Raw genomic sequence first — 22,073 nt, forward strand, 5'->3', positions numbered from 1 at the left:
GGAGCTGGCTGCCAGCTGCACGTGTGGCCCCATGGGGCTGAGTTCTGGGCTGGGCTTCACGGCGGTGCAGGGCTGAGGCGGTGTTGGGAGGGAGGGAAAGTGAGGGCTCCAGAAGTGGTGGTGGTTGGAGGGGCAGTGGGAAGGGCTCCTCTGCCGCATTCGTGGTGAAAAAAGTGACGTGGAGAGCATGTTGCAGGTGAGTCGGGGGTCTGGGATGTGGGACGAGCTGGGGACACCAGCAGCTCATGGCACACCTCATATCCCCTTACGTGGGGGCAGCGTCCTTGTGCAGGCAGGGATCACCCTGTAACCTTGTCGTGGTGCACGCAGGAGAGACCCAACAGGAGCTGGTGTGGGCTGGGAGGAGCATCTCGAGGGCACGCGATGTTTTCAGGAGCTGTTGGCTCACATCTGGCAGAGCACGAGTCCTGGACTCCTCTGCCTCCCTGCAACCTTGGAAGAAGCTCTTCTAGAGGCAGAAGGAGTTTTACCCTGGCAGCTCCGTGTCCAAAATCTGCTCGTACCTCCTGCGGCTGCCCCAGAAGCAGCAGTGGGGGCTGCTGGAGCTCTGCTTTCACCCACAGCAGGGTGCTCGAGCACGGTCACTGCTGAGCAGGGGCGGTGAAGAAGGGCTGCAGCAGCTAAAGAGCTCAGAAAGGCTCCGAGTCCTGGTCCCTGCATGCCTGGAAACCCCCGAGGTGGTTGCACGGAGGTGAGCTGATGGTCCAAAACCAAGCAGCAGGGAGGAGACCCCAGAGCAGAGCCCAGGCTGCTCCTGGGTGCTGGGCACCCCCGATGGTTTGGGGCACAGGGGCTCTAAGCCCACCCGACCCGGCGGCACGGCTGAGGCCCATCGGCTGGTTTCCAAGAGCACTTATTTACTTCCTCTGCCCTCGGCTGGAACAATGCAAGCCAGGGAGAGGCGCAGGCCTCAGCATTTCTGAAAATGAAGCGCTGAGTTCAGCGCAGTTCGGCCCCGGCGCCCGCGTAACCCTTTCGCTGCAGGATGCAGAGGGGGCCCCTGGGGGCAGCAACTGTGGGAATGGTAAGGAGGTCTTGGAGGTGGAAGGAAATTCCTGAGTGAGGGCCACCAGGGAGAAGAAATGTCTTACAGCCAGGCCTGCATCTCAGCAATTTGCCACGCTGATTTTGCTGCAAAAACATTTTATTTCCCTTGTGTCCTGCATCCGTGCATGACCGCCCTCCATCCCCAGCTCCCTCCAGCTGGCACCACCCCAAGGCCAACACATTTTGGGGGACCTCTCTGCCCCCAGCAGCCAGGAGGCTGTGCTCAGGGCAGGGGGTTTTCACCTCTCCATGCCTGTTTGCAGCAGGTGAAAGCAGGAACAGGGAGCACAGGAATGAGGAAATGCCACGGCTGGACGGACTCTGCCCTCCTGCCCGGGGCACTGCTGGGGCAGGGGGGGCTCTCAGCAGACAAGGGGAGGAAAACACTGCCCAGCCCAGCACCAAAGCAGGTTCCCCAGCCCTATCGGAGCATCAAAACCGCGGAACAGAAGTTTGTTTGACCCGAAACGAAATGTTTCATCTTGTTTGTTTGCTTTTTCCCTGGCTGCCGTCAGGTGGAGGCTGGTTTCCTTTTGCTTTCAGGTTCATTTTTAGATTACAAAGTGAAAAGCGAGGAGGCTTCATTTTGAGCCTGCCAAGGAACGGTCAACGTCTGAGCGCTCCCAGAAGGAAACAGGAATATTGGATAAGATTATTAACCCTTTCTTTGTTTTTAAAAGAAAAAAAAAAAAAAACAACACTATTTTTCTCAGCAAGCACTGTTTGCCCAGGCGCACAAATACTGCTGGGTCCACAGATCTCTTATCCTGTGTGTCTGCACTCGCAGTTTGTCTGAAAAGCAGTGAGTTCCCGAGCTGCTCCCCGGGCTGCTGAGCCTGTCCCCGGGCAGCGAGGACGGGAAGTCCCCAGCCTCAAGGACACGACACCTGAGCAGGGGACAGGTGAGAGCTGGGAGGGACCGGTGGTGGCACGGCACGGGGTGGACACGCGTGGAGAGGGACGGAGCCCAGACGTGGTGGCCTCCCCGGCGCTTGTTTCCCGGCGAGGCTTCCCCTGGGGAGGCAGCGCCCTGTTGCCCTGCTGACCTCCGCTCCGGAGGCTCTGCTGGGAAGCGGAGGTTCCCGAGGTGATAAGCCTCTCTGGGAAGAAATTCCTTTCCTCGTGTGAGGGAGTGGCGGCGTTGGGGACGCCTTGCAGGCACGTCCACACCTCTGCGCACACCGCCAGCTCCCGGGGGACTTGGAGAGGTGGGAGCAGCGAGGCTGAGGCTCCCCGGGGAGGACGGTGGTGCTGGGTGCTGTGGAGGAGCAGGTCAGTACGGCCACTTGCACCGCCGTGTCCCCGTGCCTGTCGCATGCTGGCCGGTCCCAGCTGAGCAAACAGGGCTGGGCAGCAGTGCTTGCAGGTGCTGGGAGCAGCTGCGTGCAAGGGGGCGGCTGCGCAGAGGGTGGCTGCCCTCCAGAGCGGGGCAGGGAGCTGGGATTTGGGTCCCGGTGGGGTTGGAGGCTTGGATATGGTGGTGATGAGCACACCGGGGAGGGTTAGGTCTGTCTGGGGTCCTTTGTGTGTGGGAACCGGTGGGAGAGTGAAAGGGGAAATTGTACCAGCAGGAGCTAGATTTAGCAAAGAGAATTTGGTGCCGGGAAAGGGTGAGACAGCCCCAGAGAGCAGCGGGGTGCCCAGGCTGTGTCCCCAGGTGAGGGTTGCCCACGCAGCCCTGCTGCCTGTTTCGTGCCCTGGGGAGGGAAGCGGGGCCAGCAGCGGGGGCTGCACCAGGGCTGCACAGGGAGCAGAGGCCCTGGGGGGCTGGTGGTGGTGGCTGTCCCCTCCTTGGGCAGGGGCTGTGCCCGTGGGGACTCCAGGACATCGCTTCTGCAGGACAGGGTGCTCCTAAGGAGGCCAGGGTGAGATCAGCAGCAGCAGCAATGGGGGCTCTGCAGGGGTACCCGTGGTGCTGAGGGGACAGGGGGGAGTGGAATAGGAGGAAGTTGGGTTTCTGGCCAAAAAGAAAATTAAATTTCAGGTCAAACTGGGGGTCAAAACCTTCACCTGAAGATGGGTGGGTTTGGTTATCGAGTTATCTGGGTAAATTTGACAACAAACGGAAATTTCAAAAGAACAAATTATTATTATTTTTTTTAATGAAACATAATCTTCTGTTGATTTTTTTTTAATGAGTATTTTCCCCTGCATTGATGTTAATTTATAAATAGATGCTGCTAAAACAAACTGCCCTGCTCCAGCCCTGGCCACTTTGGCAAGGTGGGCCCAAACCACCAGCATCTGTCCCGTACAGATGTGCCTGGTGGCACCCCACAAACCCGGGCTGTGATCTGAATTCCCCCTCTGGTCCCCGATCTTCAGAGCATCCCCAGACTGACTGGGGGAGTTTTCTAAATCCGGAGCCTGCCAAGGCTGCGTGCAGTGGGAGCAGGCAGTGTCCTTGCCGGGGGCAGCGCCTGTCCCAGCCGCTCACCTTTGCACCGGTTCCCTCCATCGTGCAGCTTTGCGGGGCTGCAGGGCAAGGATCAGCTCAGTTTTAGCACGCCAGGAAACAGCAGCAGGGCTTTGTGCCCTCACATTGAGGGCTGCAGCACGGAGGGGGAGGAGGACGGTCCCTCCCCCAGGCAACCCCAGCATTTTGACATCTGGGAGAGCCAGCAGTGCTCCTGGAGCATGGCACAGCAAGCAGGGCACTGCCGTGTGGCACTGGCATCGGCTGGCGTGAAGGTGCATCCCTAAAAACCTCCCTGCCTGTGACTTCTCACCCTACACCACCTTTTGTTGTTTTTCTCTTCACACAGGGGCTGTGCTGACCTTCCCAAAGCTGCTCTGAAGAAGTCTGCCACCACGCTGAGGCCACCCAGAGGGTCCTGAGTGCTGCTCCTGGAGGCTGGGGAAGGTCAGGGTGCGAGAGTCCACCCGGGCAGCCCCTGGTGGAGATCCTGTGCAGACACCAGATCACTCCCTCCTGCTGTTTGTGGCTGCAGTTCAAAGATCTCAGAGACGAGATGAGCCCTGCTAGCCTCTCATGAGGCGGCTGTTTGTGCTGCAGAGCCTGGTGCCTCGTTTAGCCGTAGCTCGGAGGCCGGCGTGGTGCCCTTGCCGTGCAGTGGGGAGAGCGGGGCTGCTGGCTGGAGCGATGCTGGAGGATGCTGGAGGAGCCCCGGCGGGCTGTGCCGGCAGGTGAGGGGGTGTCACAGCGGCATCAGGAGTGGGGTTGGCTTTGGATGGGGGGAGATCAGGGCTGCAGCTCTCCGGAGGGGCCAGCTTGAAGCGCTCCCTGTGTCACAGCAGCAGCCGGCAGGAGGAATGAGAGGAATGCGACACGTGGGCCTGGCGACAGGCACCCGAAGGCGAGGGCGAGAGCAGAGCCTGGGGCAACGGCAGGGCAGCGATGCAGGCGTGAGATGTGCCCGGCCCCCGCCCCACAGGCAGATAGGGCCCGTTCAAAAGGCACATTGTGCATTGTGGCTGGGGCTGAGCTGCAGTGGGGCCGGTGGTGAGCAGCTCGCTCCCTCCACCAGCACAGCAGCAGCCCGCCGGCTCGGGGCTGGTGGCAATGCTGGACACATGGGCTGCTGCTTGGGGGCCCCTTGGCACCAGGACCTGTCCCTGGGGTGCACAGGTAAGTTGTCCCATGGGGAGGCTACAGCCTGGCTTTGTCTGGCTCGGGGGGCTGGTTTATTCCCATGTCGTGGGCTTTTCGGGCATCCTGTCACCTCATCCTGCTGCCCAGGAGCACCCTGAGCACTGCAGGGCTCACAGAGCCCTGGGTGCTGGAGCAGGGGGTAATGCAGTGCCAGCAGCTGTGGTCGTGTGCCCCCAGGAGAGCAGGGCCAGTGGGTGCCAGGAGCACAGCCGGAGAGCCTGGGACCTGCTCTCAGCTCCGGGCTGGGGCTGCTTCCTGCCCCGCATTGCAAAATCTTTCAGCAGCAGGGAGGTAAATGAGTCACTGGCACGAATGGGAACGACTCTCCACCAGCACTTTCAATTGGTCTCTTGAAAGAGCTCCCAGTTCCCTTTCTGAGGCTGGCCCAAACGCAAACAAACACTGAAGCAGCGAGCACAGCCATGAGCAAACCCTCTTCTCTCACCCAAGGAAGCTCCGTTCCCATTTTGCTCGGCTCTGTGGGGACCCACCGGGGTGCTCGGCCACGCCGCTGGCTGTGCCACCATGAGCGGTGCCCCACCTGCCCCCTCCTTCCCCACGGCTGCCCATGGGGCACAAGGAGACCCCTTGGGCCTGGAGCATCCCTCCGGGGGGCTGAATGCCTCCCCTGACCACCCCTTTTCCCCAGGCGAAGAGTGTGAGTCCTGCTGCCCCCGCTCGCCCCTGCTCCTGCCCCGCTGGGACCGCCTGCAGCGCGCCGCCACCGAGCGCCGGGGACCATGGTGGCTTGGGACGACCATGGCATCAGGTACTGTCCCTGGGGAGGGGACACCAGCCTGCAGAGCCCGCAGGGACTGCCAGGGTGCAGGGAGCAGAGGAAGGGAGGGACGTGGGAAGCGAGTGCCGCCCAGCCCAGGCAGCTCTGTTGTAACTCTGCCTCTGGCTCCTTTCGCTTCCCCGTCTCCGTTTCCCCCCCGTGTGTCAGAGGGGTTGGAGTTCCTGGATGAAGTCCTTTGTTAAGCGTGCTCAGTTCTGCTGTTGAGAAATGTAGAGGCTTTTCTTCCAAAGAAAAGCCCCATTTATTGCCTGTCCAGCCTTGGGCCATTCTTTTCTGCTGCTAACTCTAAGTAAGGATTATAATTCTGTGTGCAAATAACGCAGCTATTTGACTGGCTAGCAAAGTGGGCTGAATAATAAGACCTACAGAGAACAGTTATGGTCACAAAAGTAGCGTAGGAAAGCTGCTGCACTGTTCAGCTCCAGATCTCTGGGTACATGTTAGTTGTGCGAGTCCTCTCTGATTACTGACAAAAATTGGTTTCTAACCTTGTTATCCCTCCACAGCCAATACAGCTGTGGAAGAGCAAGCTGGATTTGTGTGTGCCTCAGCCATCATTAGCATAATTACCAGTGAAAGTTTCCACTCCTGAATCCTTTATGGCAATCGTTGGCAATGTGCGAAGCTGAGAGCATGCAGCTTGGATTTCAAATAGCAATTGGATCAGGCAGGGGAGAAAATCTTATTCTGTCAAACTGATGAGCAAAGAGTTTTGCAAGTCCTTGGCTCACCTGTGCTGGAGAAGTGTTCTCACTCTGAGATCTCCTCCAGAAAGCCTCTCTGTCCTGGGGTCTGCTCTGTGACACTGGCCTTGGAGCAAGCACCGAAAGTCCCTCACTTCTGCCCACCCCTGCACTGGGAAGGACCCAGTCACCAAGGGTACTGCGTAGGCAGAATTCATTAATCTTGCTTCCCCCTTTCAGTACGATTTCAGGGTGATGCCCTTTGCATGCAGTCCCCCAGGCAGATCTGCAGTATAGCCCACGGACTTTGCTTTCAGGTGGCATGGCTAGGCAGAATAGCCTAGATCCCACTACCAAACCTGACAGCAGTGTTTCTGTGTCCTGTGTAGGTAGGGCTGGGGCACCAGAGCCAAATGGTGCAGCTACCGAGGCAGCAGAAGGCTTGCTGGACACCTCCTCGGTGCTGCTGGCTGTCGGGGAGAGCTTCCCCCCAGGTAAGAGGCTGCCTTTGGCATCACCCAGATTTCCAGTGGCTGCACGTATGAGGCCAGGCATCACGGCTGAGCAAGCCCTGCCATCCCTCGGGTTGCTGGAGGGGAAGGATGGGATCTGCCCGTGCTCCTGGAGCACACAGCCGGGCTGGAGGCAGCCCCATCAGTGCTGTGGGGCTCCTTCCCCCCTAACCCTGCATGTTTCCTCTCCAAGAGATTTCGCTCTTCTTCTCCGTGGAGAGCCGCTCCTCCCGGTGCCTCAATTCCCAGCTGCAGGAAGCTGCCAGGAAGAAGCTGTGGGCCCTGGAGAGTGACGACAGAGCGGTCCGTGCCCTCTTCAAGGTGGGAGCTGATGGGGGAATGCTGGTCTGGTGGGATGTGTGATGGGACACCGAGCCTGGCCGAGGAGGAGGAGGTCCTCTGGGATGTGTCCTGCATACAGGGGGGCTAGAATGATGTGGGAAAGGAAATGGTGATGGGTGAGGGGTAGATCCTCATGTCTGGAGCCTCGTATCGGGGGCAGTGAGCTGCCGGAGGGATGGTGCAGGTAGCACCAGGGTGAGTGCTGAGGAGCTGGTTGTGCTTCATAAAGAAAAATCCCATTCACTGCCCTGAACAATCCTTCCCTGCTGGCTTTCCATGCCCTCACCCCCGAGGGCACCCTGCAGAGCTGCCCAGAAGACCTGGGACAGTTCATAGCTTTGGTCTCAACTGTGCTAATAAATGCCTGCCTGGTCTCATCCCGGGGGCTGCTTTTATGGCCACACTGCCAGGAGAACCCCTGTCAGGCTCCCATCCCTCTCCTTCAGCCTTGCTTTCTGTTCTCCATGCAGGAGCTGTCAGCCAGGCTGGTGTGTGTACAAGCACAGGAAGATCGGTTCCTGCTCACCTTCAAAACCCTGGAGGAAGTCTGGAAGTTCTCCACGTACCTAGCTTTAGGTAATGTTTTCAAGGCGTGAGGGATCCAAACAGATGGTGTGAGAGGGATTTTTGGAGAAGGTATTCAGTGACACCAAAAAAAAGTAATGCAACAGGGAGAACACCTTGAAGAGGAAGGAATATTAATGAGACCTTGGTATTCGTGTACAGCTTCATGAAACCACAGTCTGGATCAGTGGAAAAGGTCCAGGAGGTTTCCTTTTGGGTAATTCCTCTATTGATCCTGGGGATGGAGACAGAATTGGAGATTGTTGCTTTACAGCATGGTTACAGGTGGCAGATTAGGAGACACTGGAAAAAACTGCTCGTGCTGCCCAGCAAAGGAGGGTGCTACCATTACTTTCCTCTTTGCTGTCGTAGGCTATGTGGGCAGCTGCTTGGAGCAGCTTCTCTTTGGCCAGGAGTACTGGCTGAACTGTGCTCTGATGGAGGACACGGCGATCAGAGTTAGCATGGATGAAGATCGCTTGGCCACCATCTACCTGGGTCTGCTGCTGCAGGAAGGTGAGATGGGGCTGCGACAGCATCTCGGCAGGACAAGGACGAGGGTGGCCATCTCTGGGTCTGTCCTGCACTGGTGCCATTGACCTGGCCGTGACTCTTTCTATCTGCAGGTAACTTTTTTTCCAGAGCAGTGCCCGGTGTCTGCCAGCCTGAGGAGGAGGGAGAGGAAGGCCTGCGGCTCCACAGGAACGAGCTGATCCACGTGAAGAACGTTGGAGAGGAGTCCACGTGGGAAGGGGTGTCCTTGCTGACGGGGCAACGAGGGCTGGTGCCTGTGGCAGCTCTCGAGCCCGTTCCTCACCCGTTTTACCAGTAAGTAGGTGGGCAATGGATGGTGCTCAAGCCAAGTTAATTCCTGACCCAGATGCACCAGCTAACACCAAGTCAGCAGTGAGGAACTGCTCCTACCTCTGGCACTGGGCAAGAGCCAGATAATTTTGTGAGAATAAACACTGTAGAGACAGCCACTGGAACCAGTTCAGGTCCTGTAGTGGGATAGAGCAAGGGCATAGTTCTGATATTGTTCTTGTATAATATTGACATAGGTCATACCTGGGACTATTTGTGATTTACAGGTCAGTAACTGGGACACAAAACAGCCTGTCTTGGGCAATGCCAGCCAAAATGGGACCTGACACCTGGCTGAGCCTCACAGACAGTCACAGATCTTCTTGTAGGCACACAGAAATCCTCCTTAAGGGCTGGCAAAATCATCTGCCCTCTGTGTCCTCTGTGTCATTAGGGGGCATCTGTCCTGCTGTGTGGGACTGTCCCTCCTGGTGGCCCGAGGACTGCTCAGGGAGGACCAGTGTGGCTCCCTTTTGCCTTGCAGGTGGTTCCTGAAGAATTATGCTGTGAGTTTTGGCATCTCCCAGGAGATCAGTGGGGCAACCTCCCAGCCGATCGGTGAGTGATACCTGTGTAAGGTGGCCGTCCTTCCCATCAGGAGCATGGCTTTTGGAGACTGGGTTTGGCCAAAAATGCAATGGGTCCATCTCCTGTTCTGACAATGGCACTCCATGGCAAGGGGTTGCATCTTGAGACTCTCCTGAGCAGATAACAGACCTTTCAAATTGCAGGTGCTCAGAAGGGTGATCCAAGGAGCACAATAAGGGTCTGAGACTGAGAGCACAATAAAGCTCAGGGGACACAGAGACAGGCTGCTCCTGCTGAAATCACGGTCTCTTTGCCCAGGTCTTTTCCAGCAAGGAAGTTTTTGCACTGGGCCTCACACCAAAATGTGGTTGTTTGCCTTTGTTTCCCAGTGAAAGGCAGGTGCACAGCCACAGAGGACCATAAAGGAGCAGCATGGGATGAACTGAGTTTCTCCGAGGGAGACAGCATAGAAATCATCGGCTTCCTCATTCCAGGACTCCCATGGTTCATTGGCAAATCCCTGAGCAGCAGCAACATCGGCTTTGTCCCAGTGCGATGCATAAATGCCACAGCTTGTGAACCCTTGTAAGTTTACTGCTACCATCTAGATGAATACCATCTAGTCAGGTGGAAAGCAGGGGAAGACCCAAAATCCCAGTTCAAGGCTATGTGGGAGTCTGGAGCAGGTAATTTGCTTTGCAAGGACTTCATAGAGGATTTGTCTGAGGTCTGTCCAGAAGCCTTGGCCAGGCTCTTCTGCCACCAGCCTGACGTTGCTTGCCTGCTGAGGGATGCCAAGGCAGGACAACCACTGGCACAGCTCCTCTCTGAGCAGAATCGAGCACCCTGCTGTGTACGAGGACAAGAGTTATCTGGGGAGGGAGGGTGACAGCTTAAGATCCAGCAGTTGTCTTTGTTGCTGCCTTAAAGACAGCTCCATTTCAATACCCATCCAAAAAGGCTTCTCCTCCAAGACCATGTGTGGGAGGACGGGGTCCTTAGGCTGTTGCTAGCTCTGTTAATATCTTTTGGGCTTTCCTGGGTCATGTTCACTCAAGATAAGTCTTAGGCACTTTTCTCTGACACTACAGAGAAACAGAGAGGAGATCAGATGTGTCCTGGCCTCAGAAAGGGCTTCTGGAGAGAAAAAAATAGGCTAATAGTTTACTCCATCTGGCACTCCTTAGTTTCTCCATGGAGGAGCTGGATCTCAGAGCCCTGCTGGGGAAGGGATCCAGACTCTGGTATCCACCTGCAGCAGAGCTTTTCTGGTGGGAGGAGGAGGAGGGGTGGGAAAACCCATCTCCATCCCACAGGACAGCTGTAGTGTCAGGAGATGGGGACACACTGAACTGTTTTTCCATTGTGTCTGCTTCAACGTAGGGGAAAGGGCTTGGTGTTTCTGAGCGAAGAGGAAAAATCCCCCCTCCTGCGCATCCCCTGCAATGGGGGTGAGCAGCACTTCACCACCCTCCTGGGCGAGCTGGCACGCACAGACATCACCTCCGTGTACCGGCTGGGTGAGTTCCCCTCCTCTTCTGTGCCTAGTCCTATTGATCCCCCCAGGGAGCAGCCCTGGGCCATGCCTAGAGAGCTCCTGCTCGGGGCTCTGCCAGGGCTGAGACAGCTGCTAGGCCCTCTGCTCAGCCTGGCCCAGGAGGCTGGAGATACCCTAAAGGACTGCAGTTTGCAGGAGGCTTCTCTGCTGCAACTGTAATCACTGGGGCTCTCCCAAATACAGGTCTGGGGTTTAGCAAAGCAGCAGATCTCTGTAAGGTTTGTGTGCTCTGCCTGCACACTAACATTGACTTGGGCTTTTTCTTTCTGTTTGTCTCTTTGTGTAGATGGTTTTGAACCCACAGCCATGTTCCCCAAGGTGCCATCAGGTGAGTGTGTGGAGGATGCTTTTATAAATATGTCAGAGGATGAATTTTGACATGGGGAAACATTCTGCTATGGTTTTCCTGTCCCCTTCCAGAGGCTGTTCTCCATGGCGGTAAAGATATCCAGCTGCTCCAGTCCTGGGAGGAAATAAATGGCCTGGCTACAGCTAGCACCTCCGAGCAGTCTAGCCCTGGGAGTGAATTGGCCTCTGCTACGTTGGAAGATGTTCTCCTGGACAAGCTGGATGACTTTGATGATCCCAAGTTCTTTATTGACCTGAATGCTGGACACATGGAAGACGCCGATGTCTTTGACCCCATACTGACCTTCCTTAACCACGAGAGTTATGTGCCCAGTTTTCAAAGCCTTTATGATATGAGTTTTTCCTTTCTCAACTCCACTTTTTATGGTTTCTCTGATGAGGACGAACTGGTCTTGTACCTTGAAACGTCCAGGAACTGGGCTAAGAGGACTCACGCAATTTGGGCTCATGTGAGGCTCTGTTTCCTCTTGGGCAAGCTCTGCATCAGAAAGGTCAAGTTCTCCCAGGCTCGAGTCTATTTCGAGGAAGCCCTGAGCACCCTGGACAGGGGCTTTGGGGACCTGCCCCTGCTGGCTGCCTTGCACGTGAACCTCGCTTCCATCTACCTGAAACAGAACATGAAGAACAAATTCTCCTCCTTGCTGGGCAAAATGGTGACCTTGCTCGTCTGCTTGCCTGGCCGCCCTTTTAGCTCTGAGAACGAGCTGGAAGTCATGGTGTACGTGCTGAGGGAAGCCATTGCCGTGGGCAATGCTCCCCTGGAGGCGCGGGTCTGCTTCTTTATTGTCAAGCTCTTCCTACAGCTGGGAAAAACCGATGAGGTGCTGCCCTTTGCTGAGCATCTCCAGTGTCTCACCACCACGTTACTCAGCCAAGACGCTGGCGCTGTGCCGCTGGATGTCACCCCCATCTTGAGCTACCTGTATGACAAGAAGTACTTGCCAAACATTGCGCTGGCCTCCGCCAGGCTCTTTGTTCCCAGCGGCACCAAGGGGGCACCAACACCCATTTGGAGAGCTGGCTTCATCCTCCAAACTACATCCAAGCTCCTGGGAAGCCAACCGGAGAGGAGCAGCATCCCGGCGCTGGCTTGTTCCTACCTCCAGCAGGCCCTGCGCTTCTCCTGCGAGAGCCGTGCCGTGCCCACCCAGAGGACGCTGTGCACCATCTTGTCCCGGCTGCACCTCCAGCATGGCCTGCTGCATGGGGCGCTCCACCACGCCGCCAGGGCCGTGGCTTTCAGCAGGCTGATGGGCGAGGAGGAGGCCTTTGAGTCTTCCCTCTCCCTGGGGTGGACGTATCTCCTGAACAGCCAGCCGAGCCCAGCCGCAGAGATCATGGGGCAGCTCCTGCAGTCCCTGCACGGGACGGACAGCGTGACGCAGGGGGGGGCCGTGCACAACCTCCTGGCCATTGCCCTCAAAGGGGAAGGACGGGTGCAGAAGGCTGCGGAGAACTACCTCCGGGCTCTGCACAAGGCCAAGGAGACGGGCAACAAGAGGAACCAGGCCATCGCCCTGGCCAACCTGGGGCAGCTGAGCCTCTCGCACGGAGCGAGCCAGCTGTCTGAGCTCTACCTGCTGCAGTCCGCTCGGCTCTACACCGAGCTGCAGGGCTGCCAGGATCCGGAGCTGGAGGCAGTGCAGGTGCTGCTGTGGCTGGCGCAGGCCATGGTGAAGAGACAGAAAGTGGAAGATGGCAAACTCTGCTATGAACTGGCGCTGGGTTTTGCCCTGAAGTGGCGTAACGTGAGGAGTGAGTACCACTGGGCTGGCAGGAACTCACCGTGGTGCAATGCCTGTTAGGTCCCTAAAGCCGTCCCTTTCCCTTCCCTCTACCACGCAGGTCAGCTCCACGTCACGGAGGCTCTCTGCCATTTCTACAGCGAGGTGTCCCCCAACCTCCAGGCCTGCATCACCTACCACGAGCACTGGGTGTCTCTGGCCCAGCAGCTCCAGGACAGAGAGATGGAAGGTGATGTTCGGCAGACCCTCAGCCAGCTCTACCAGGATTTGGACACCTCCGAGTAAGTCCTGAGTGGGGCTGTTAGTGTAGATGCTTTCAGAGCAGTTTCTGCTTGCCCAACACCAGAGCAGTGGCCTTTTTGAGGTGTCTGGAGCAAAAGTCCCCAGGGAGAGGTGGGGAAGGTGTGTGGCAGCTCCCTTTTGGCAGGCTGGTGGCTGGGGAACTGCCGAGGGTTGTGAGCTGTCCCTGTGCCGTGACGGGGGGAACAGCTCAATGTCAGCCAGAACGTGGTGACTGCTGGGCAAACACCGGGCTGCGAGCTGGGGCACGGCCAAACACGGCTCTCCAGAGACACACGCAGCCCTCTTCAGAGGGGACCCAGTGACAGGGAATTCATCACTTCCTTTGGAGGCTTATTTCAGTGATTAATCACCGTCCGCCGATAAAAATAGACTCCTTATCTGTTATTGAAACAAGCCTGGCTTTGGCCTCCAGCCGCTGAGTCTGCCCTTCCCATCTCTACTGGAATATTTTCCCCAGGGATGCACGTAAGACCCTCTGTCAGCTCACCCTTCAATCTCCCACTTGACACATGCAGGTGACATAAGATTAGGCAGGAGGGGAAAGAAAAACTTGGGCAGACCACAGACTTTCTTCCGTCTTTGAAAGCAAACGTGTCCAACAGCGGAGATCTGGCTCCCATGTCCCAGGAGGACAAGTGGGCAGGGACTGTCGTTAACTGGGACGTTAACCTTCCCCTGCTGGGTCACAGTGAGTTCAGAGGGAAGGAATTTAGGAAGCAGACGCCTGTCATGTGAGCGGTGCTATTTAAGATCACAAAGCGTCCCCCAGCCTGGGCTGGAAGGACAGCTGGAGCGCAGTCAGCAGCAGGCGAGACACCAGGCAAGCAGACATGCCCTGGGCACTGCCCTGCGCTCCCCTGGCCATGGGTGCCTCCTGCCTTCAGCCTGTCACCTCGTTCTGCTGCTTGTCCTCTTGTCCTCCAGTGGCACGGGGCTTGGGAAGGGGCTGTCAGGCCTTGCACATGTGGCCACAGAGCTCTTTTCGGATGCCCCAAGGGGCAAACAGCAGGCAGAGATGTGGATCTGGGTTCCAGAGGCTGTTCCAGAGGCTGTTTGGGAGATGAAGGATCAAGCACTGCCAGCCTGCACTCCCTTTGTGGCTGGGGGTGATTTGGGGCTTGGTGTAGGGGGAAATAGGGTTGGCAGGTGACTTGGACAAACCTGCTTCATCAGCTAAAATGAGGAGCAGCCACTGGGGAGCTGCTCCCTGGGGGCTGTGCTGAGATAGGAAACACACATATACATGTACGTCCTGCCCTTTTGCCAGTACACACGGCTAGGAGCTGTGGCTGTCCATTTGGCTCTAACCTGCAGCAACAGCAGGAGAAGACAGCACTGCTAACAGGGAGGTGCTGCAGCCCTGCAGCTGGTTGCTGGTGCCCTGTGGTTGCTCTGTAATGGCTTTCTGCCCGTTGCTGTTGCAGGGCTTTGAGAAGGTCTCTGGACTGCACCAAGCAGAGCCTAAGGATCTTCATCGACCTGGAGGAGACTGGCAAGGCGGCAGAGGCCTGGCTGCAGGCAGGAAGGCTCTACTACCTTATGCAGGAAGATGAGCTGGTGGAAATGTACTTCCAGGTATGGGGGAGGTGTCTGGAGCAGCCCCGTTCCCACCCTGGCTAGCTGCATTCCCATCAGGGCTGTGTGGCTCAGGGGGAGACATTTGGGGCTGGAAAACTTGGAGAGTTTTCTCATGAGCAACAGAAACCTGCTGCTGCAAGGAAGCGCTGTTGCCTCAGCACTCGTGTTTAAATTTCCTATTAATTTTCCTATCTTTCCTTCCATCTGCTGGGTTTGGAGGATTCTGGGGTGAAAGTAAGTGAATTTATTGAGTCAGAAAGTGGTGTGGGAGTGCCAGAGAGAGCTGGAGCTGCTAGGTGATCAGTTCCCATCAAAATGCACATGGGTAAGGGTGAGGTGCCAGGGATGTGCTTGGAGATTTCTTGGAGCAGAAGACTTCTGGCTTCTTTCCATCTCTATCATTATTCTATCAGTTGGGCTGCAAAGAGGAAGAACTACTCATAAAATCTTAGGGCTGCATCCTCCAGGGAGCATCTATTTAGAGATGCAGAAGCCTTCCACATACTCAAAGTAAGCAGAGCAGGAGGCTGGCTGGGTCTGCTGGCGTTGCATTGAGCTGGGGTCTCCAGCAAAGCACCAGCCTGAGCACACACAGAGGATGCTCTGCGTCCTCACCCTGTGACCCCAGAAGCATTTCAGAGCTGGTGGGGCTGACTGACTGAGGCACGTGGTGCTGGGGACAAGGCAAGGAGCCTTTCCATCAGCCACACTAGCCTGCCCCCAAATCAAGGTGCTAGAGGCACCTGTGTTACTGGTACTGGGAGGCTGCTCAGGGACCTGGGTGCCTCGAACATGTGGCTCTGGCATCAGCTGGTTTCCTAGCCCAGAACGAAGAGCCATCATTGCCTTTCTTGTGGTTTCAGCAGGTTTTCAGGAGCTAAAGAGGGGTGACTTCCCGTTAAGACGAGCCAGTGGAGGACAGATCTCAGCAGGACATGTCTGCAACCCTGAGGGGCCCTTTTCCAGGCACGGTCATTGGCAATGATCGATTGTAACGATGAAAGGAACAACACGTTCCTGCTGGAAGGTGGCACCAGGGTCAAGTGTGCAATTGGCACAGACATCTCTTCTTCCCAGAAGTTAGCATACCTGCCCTCCTGCTGGCTCTGCCCTTTCCCTGTCCTGGCTCTCTGCTCCCCTTGTCAATCTTCACGTTGGCTCCATCACACCGCAGGGACAGCCCAGCACAGGGCAGCTGCCGCCCGCACCCTTCCCACTCTAAATCCTGATGCCAAAGGACGTCCTGGCTGGTCGGTCTGGCACACTGACCATGCATGGGGATGGGTGGGTGGCTCCATCCTCACACGTCACCAGGAAACACAGCACAATGTCCCCCCAGCTTGTTTACCAACCCATGTCCTTGCTGTTAGGAGCACTGGGGCTCACGTTTAGGGTGACTTGGCTTTATTTTGTTACTCCAAAGTCTTTGTGCAGATGTCTCTTTCCAAGTCTCACTGCAGTTCCTCTTCCCTCTAGGCAGCCATTCAGACAGCTCTGAAGTCTGAGAACTTCTCCTTGGCCATGGAGCTTTATGAAAAAGCAGGCGATACCTTTTTCAATGGCAGCCGAAACAGAGACCGAGCAGTGGAGTTTTACAGGGTACTGATCCCTCCAAGTGTTTCTCTGTTTATGTCCCTGCTACACGACGGCCATGGGGAGCTGTGCCCAGCAGGATGGAGGGTGGAAAGGGACGGGGTTGGTCTGTGTGTGCTGGCACGCAAATGTGGCTGGGGGGGGAACCTGCAGCACGGCCACATCTGTAACACCTTACTCCATCTCCTGCTGCTCCATCACCCCTCTGCAGGCAGTGCTGTACCCACACCTCCAGGAACAGCCTGGACTCACTCTTTTCTCTCCCCAGGGTGGCGCTGTGCCCTTGGCCAGGAAGCTAAAAGCCCTTAAAACAGAGCTACGGCTGTTCAACAAGCTGGCAGAGCTGCAGATTGGGCTGCAAGGCTACGAGAAGGCATTGGAGTTTGCCACGCTGGCAGCCCGGCTGAGCATCAGGGTGGGTGAGTGATGCACACCCCCGGGGAGCAGGGCAGAGGGGGTGCCTGTCTGCGTGACAGCACTGTGCACGTGAAAGGGAGGTGCTCCTGCTTTCATAAGACCTCTGGACCAATTCTTATCCCAAGGGTTACATCTCTTTAAAGGCTGCTTCCCTTTCTAAGCTGCCCACGGGGGTGCTCTGCTGTGGCGGCGGTGGGGCTGGCTGAGCAGAGGGCTGTTGCTACACCAGAGCACAGGAAATCTGATGAGGGCATGGGACTGAACGGTTCCTCTTTGCCCTGGCTCTTCCGATAAACCTACCCCTTTCCATTGCAGAAGTAGGCCTAATGGGCAAAATAAATGCCTGAGATGGAACCAGCCTTGTAACAACCCTCTCCAGCCCCCAAGAAATCCCATGGCTGAATGATATATGATATATATGGCAAAATATATATGATATATATAGACTGACAATCTATCCCACTTTGGTATCAGCACCCCTGATAGCTCTGTTTTCTCTGGACCATCTTCAAAGGCAGTGCCTCCTTATGAAGACAGATATCTGTGCCCTGGGGCTGTGGAGCAAACACATCCCTGAGCGGCTCGGTGTGCTGGGCTAGGAACTGTGTGTGAGTGCCCTGCAGTCTGACTGTATCAGCAACTTTTTTCCAGGAGAGCAATTGCAAGAGCTGGTTGCATTCCACCGCCTGGCTACAGCCTACTATTTTCTGCAGATGTATGAGATGGCAGAAGACTGCTACCTGAAGACTCTCGCCCTGCGCTCCCCCGTGCTGCAGTGCTCTGGAGAGGCCCTGTACTACTCCAAGGTGTATTGCCACCTTGGCAACCTCACCCTGCACAAACTGAAGGTAGGAGGACACTTGCTATGATGCTGTGTTGAGTTCTTGGGTCTTCATGGGGCGCTGGAGGTGGAGTATCCCATCTGCTGGCAGAGCAGCCATGGTCGTATACAGCAGCATCCTGTGGCTCTCTGTCCTGGCTGCAGCTTTACAATAAGCACACACAGTGCTGGCACAGTCAGGTTTTAAAGTGGGACAGGCAGTTTGGAAAGAAGTGCTAGCACTTAGTGACTGTACAGAGCCCATTTCAATGAAGTCAGGTGTCACCGGCTTCTGCCTGGAACTGCTGGGCTCTGCTCCAGCACCCTCACACCCCGTGGCCTTGCATTACTTCCTAACTGCCCTGCTCTTTATGCTTAGGATGAACAGGATGCAGCAGCCTACTTCCTCCTGGCCCTCGCTGCGGCGACCGAGCTGGGAGACCAGGAGCTACAAGGCCGCATTCACGCCAAGCTGGCTGACATCCCCAGGGTCACGCTGGGGCCCGTGGGCACGCCGGGCTGTGCCACGTACCGGGCCCGGTGGCTGAGCGAAGGCGGCCACGTCGTCTGACCCATCCATTGCCATGAGGACGTGCCTGCAAACAGCTTCTTGCCTCGCACGGGTCCACTTGCTCTCCAGAAGCAGCATCACAGGAGGAGTCCGGCTGCCAACAGCGATTTATCTCCATGTCCCCAGCAGACAAGGGACCTGGGACCCTCATTTCTTGGGAGCGGGGCTGTGTGCCATGGCGCTGCTGGCAGAGCGAGGCAGGATGGGGCCCAGGAGCAGGTGCTGGAGCACAGTGCAATGGGGAGAGAGGCAGGCAGCACTCCAGGAGTGTGGCTGTGCGGGATGGGGATGAGGACAGGAACATGGACAGGGATGGGGACAGGGACAGCGATGGGAACAGGGACAGGGTGCCACCCGTCCCCACCCGAACCCCACTGGACAGCTCAACCGGCGACGGGACACCTCCGACCCGAGCGTGTTTTAACTCGAATAGCAACTCTTATTTATTCCTACCTGTTCTCTGTGCTGTGTGCTCTGCTCCGTGACCCCACAGCTCCGCAGGAGCCGGGTCCTGTTGGGCACCGAGCTGCAGCCCCGCTCACCGCCAGGGCGCACCAGAGCCCCACGGTTGCGGGCGGCGGAGCCGCTCCTCGTCCCGCTCGGCCCCAGCCCTGCTGCGGGTGCTGAGCCAGGGGGCAGCGCTCCCCCGGGCTCGAAAGGCTGTGCCAGCCAGCTGGGGCTCCACGGGGAGACCCTGCTACAAGTCCCTTCGTCTCCCTTCCATGCTGCGCCCCTTGGAAGTGCCAAACGCGCAGCGTGGGTTTCCTCGCCCCCGCTGCAAGTGCCCACTTCGTTTTCCCCTTCTGACCCCTGTGAGCCATCCATCACCAGGGCAGCGAATAGTTTAATGCTTGTTTACCAAGCATTCCTGCGATGCCATCGGGGCAACCTCAGCCCTGTGCTGGGAGGAGGCAAATCTCTGTCCCGTTTGACATCCAGCGAGCTTTTGGGGGAACTGGTCCAGGAAAATCCTCTGGCTCGCCCCACGGGCAGCCCGCTCTGCGCTCAGCTCAGGTGCCATGCGCTCTCCCAACAGAGGCCAGGATCTGTGCAGCTGCACCAGCCCTTCTGTGTGCACATCCCGTCCTCAGCTGTGTCCTTGGGGGCCCCAAAATGACACCTGGGGCCACCATGAGGCCCAGCACCCAGGTGGGTGCAGACCCAGCATCCCTGCAGACCCACATGGGTGGCCAGTGGCTCTTGTGGTTCTTGTCAAAGCAAAGCCCCGTGGAGGATGAATCATGCAGAGAGCATTCTCCCTAAAATATCCCTTCCAGAGCCAAAACCTGAGGCCTTTCCGCCTAGCACCAGTGAGAAAAAATGGTCTTTGTTTAAACACAGCAAGTCAGAATTTCAGCTGGTCTAAATCAGCTGAGACATCCTGATCTGCAGGACTGTAGGTCTGGCCCGTAGTTTTTAACCAGACATGTGTTTTCTAAATCACAGCAAATGACTTTGTGCTGCCTGGGGGAAAAAATAAAAATGAGGAGGCTCGCTCTTTGAGAACATCCCATAAAACATCCTTTTCCTTCTCATCCACGAGCTCTCTCTGACAAAGCCGGGCTGTTTTCCTATCAGGATGAGAGGTCAGGGTGGCCAGGGCTGATTAAACACCATAATAACACTTGAAAGTAAAGTGAAACTTGGTGCGTGCCCAAGGGTGGGTGAGGACCCAGCGTTTCTGCAGCTGGGGAGGAGATTTCTCCTTGTCCCATTCTTTCTGGGCAAGGAAAAGAAGGTCTTTTGGGGTCTTCATGCTGGAGGAGGTCCCTGGGTGATGGCACAAGCCCCCGGGCAGCCTGGCTGGGGGTTATCACCTTCCACATTTCCATCTATCATTCCTTGGGCATGGGGCTGGGAGCTGTCTGCCTCTTGGGCTCACCATGGAGCTGCCGTGTGTGTGTAGGAGGCACAGAGACCACGCAGGGGGTGTGCACCCCAAAGTGCTACAGGGTGCAGAGCTGTGGCATTGCTTTACCAACGAGGAGGTCAGAAGAGAAGGACGGTAGCGAGACAGCAGATATTTATCCTACAGGCCCTGCCACCAGTGCCCAGCCTGCTTCACCAGTGCGAATGCCACTCCGAGCAGAGGAAAAAATAGGGGAAAGGGAATGAATGGATCAGGTCTCCTTGTATCCCAGGTGTTGTCGCCGTGCTGTGGCTTGTGACTCATTTCTGAGCTGCATGTGACTGCCTGCTCCGTGCCCAGTCCCGGCACTTTTCCTGCCCCCAGTCCCTGGCCAGCAGAGCTGGAAATAGCACCAGTGGCCCCACGTGTGGCAGCATGCACCTCCACACAGCCACAGAAAGCTGCACCTTCCCTTCCAGCACGTTCAGAGGGCGAAGGGTGCTGCTGGAGGAACCTCCTCGCTTTGGTGCCAGAGCTCGTACGTGCCTGGGGCCATCCCCTGGCTCTGATCTTCCGCCGGTGTGATCCTCCGGGCACCAGCATGACCAGCTCTGATGCAAGCCTGCGTAAAGAGATGAAGCTGGCACCCTGACCCCATTTTTGGCCAATGCCCCGAGGGGAAATTAAGGCCTGGAGTAAAGAAGGACTGGATTTCTCTAACATATGTTCATTCTTGGATAGTGGAAGTACTACGACGAGAATAATTCCTGGATCATCTTAGCTCTGGTGTTAGCCTCCAGGGCGTTATAAAAAAGGAAGCACTGATAACTGCACGTATAGATACAGACAGAAGTGTCGAGATAGCTGGATTTATTTGGGTTTACACAGAAACTACTCTTTCGTGCAGAAACACAACACCCAGCAGTAATAATTGCTATGAGCTGACATCTTTCATTGTATGGTGCTGTAAATCTTCCTGGTCCGTGCTGGACAGACCTTCGTATTCCAGCTGCACCACACAGCCTCATCCCACACCCTGCCTGAGGGCCCTGTGAGTTAGCTGAGGGGCAGAAACCCTCACTGAGTGCTGTCAAAGCCCTGCAGTGGTGCAGGGACGGTGCTTGTTTCTTGGGTGAGATGTTTGAATTTCAGGATGTGCTGCACGGATCCAGGGACTGGGTAGGAGCCGTCCCGAGGACCTGTGCCTGGGCATCCCTTAACCAAAATAACCAACCACAGCACAGCTGCCAACCCTGCACACCAGGGCTGTGCAGAGCTCTTCCATGCCCAGGTTTTGCAGCCAGAGATGCTGTCTATGGATCTTACATCATTTATCCATCCCCATCAACCTTGTATTTTGGCAGAGGGGTGGTGCTGGCTTCCAGCAGTCTGCTTCCCCTGGGGCTTGTTGAGGATGAGGAGGAGCAAAGCGTCAGGGGCAGAGCTCACCTTATCTCAGGGGCGGCTGGTCCTGCATCTTCCTGCTTGGGAGAGTAACGAGAGGCTGGTAAACACCAGCTGTTCTGCTAAGCAGAGGTGGGTGAAGTATGTAAAACGGGCGATTTAGATTAAAAATCATTTATTTTCAGAGCAAGCCGGGTTTTTGTTTGGTGTTAATTGGGATCATAAATATGCATGCTGGGAGGTGTGTTCAAGGCTGATGCCAGGAGCCTGAGCAAGAGCCAAGAGTCACTAACTGTAACTCCACGTGCTTAGACAAACCTGCCCTGGCCTGCACCGTGCAGCCCATCTCTACCTGCTGTGATGGGGGCTCATGTTTGCACTGCTGGTGTCCCCATCCTGGGAGCTCACCATGTCCCTGGGGCAGGGGAGAAGCAAAACCAAGAAGAGAGGAGGGAGAGAGCAGCTGGGAAGTGACTGATGGTGCAGACAAGGGGTGGTGAGGCCAGATATAAACCATTTCCTAGCTGGGATGTCATAGGTTTTGTGCTGAGATGGCATCAGGCGTGGGTCAGCACTGGGGCTGTCATTGTCATTGGTCCCAGCAAAGCTGCTCTCCTTGTAGCTCCCCAGCTCCTGCCTGGTGTCCCACCAGCTGTAGCTCCTCATTGAGAGGGGTACAGACAAGAAACCTCTCAGTGAGACCCCCTCATTGCTGGGGACATGCAGAGGAAACCACAAAAGTGCCAACAATTCCTGTCTGCTGCAGGGCAGGGGGAAAGGAAAAAGAGATTTTGGGAAAAGAAGAATAAAGTTTTACATAACCAGCACACAAAGGGGTTTTGTTTATGGTGATTTTTTTTTTTAATCATTATTATTATTTTTTTCTTCCTTTC

The 22,073-nt window shown here is 56.4% G+C and overlaps 1 protein-coding gene across 5 annotated transcripts; it reads left to right on the plus strand.

The window, feature by feature from the left end:
• Nucleotides 1-1,480: 1,480 nt before the first annotated feature.
• Nucleotides 1,481-21,865, plus strand: SH3TC2 (SH3 domain and tetratricopeptide repeats 2). Of its 5 annotated transcripts, none has more exons than XM_082771593.1 (19): nt 1,481-1,970; nt 3,834-4,215; nt 5,331-5,450; nt 6,553-6,657; nt 6,869-6,996; nt 7,488-7,593; nt 7,954-8,097; nt 8,208-8,409; nt 8,930-9,003; nt 9,363-9,558; nt 10,357-10,493; nt 10,818-10,859; nt 10,952-12,655; nt 12,746-12,926; nt 14,373-14,523; nt 16,003-16,125; nt 16,388-16,538; nt 17,188-17,384; nt 17,736-21,865. In XM_082771593.1, the coding sequence occupies exons 2-19, from the start codon at nt 4,182-4,184 to the stop codon at nt 17,925-17,927; spliced, it is 3,987 nt and encodes a 1,328-aa protein (XP_082627719.1). In that variant the 5' UTR covers nt 1,481-1,970; nt 3,834-4,181; the 3' UTR covers nt 17,928-21,865. The 5 variants fall into 5 exon arrangements, 3 of the variants coding, with proteins under 3 accessions (XP_082627719.1, XP_082627718.1, XP_082627717.1); XM_082771592.1 differs by lacking the exon at nt 1,481-1,970 and adding an exon at nt 2,078-2,340; XR_014318462.1 differs by lacking the exons at nt 1,481-1,970; nt 3,834-4,215 and having other exon boundaries at nt 5,098-5,450; nt 16,388-16,534; nt 17,736-17,872.
• Nucleotides 21,866-22,073: the final 208 nt, after the last annotated feature.

This window comes from Aythya marila, assembly GCF_965140915.1.
Source record: "Aythya marila genome assembly, chromosome: 14".
NCBI classification, from domain to species: domain Eukaryota; kingdom Metazoa; phylum Chordata; class Aves; order Anseriformes; family Anatidae; genus Aythya; species Aythya marila.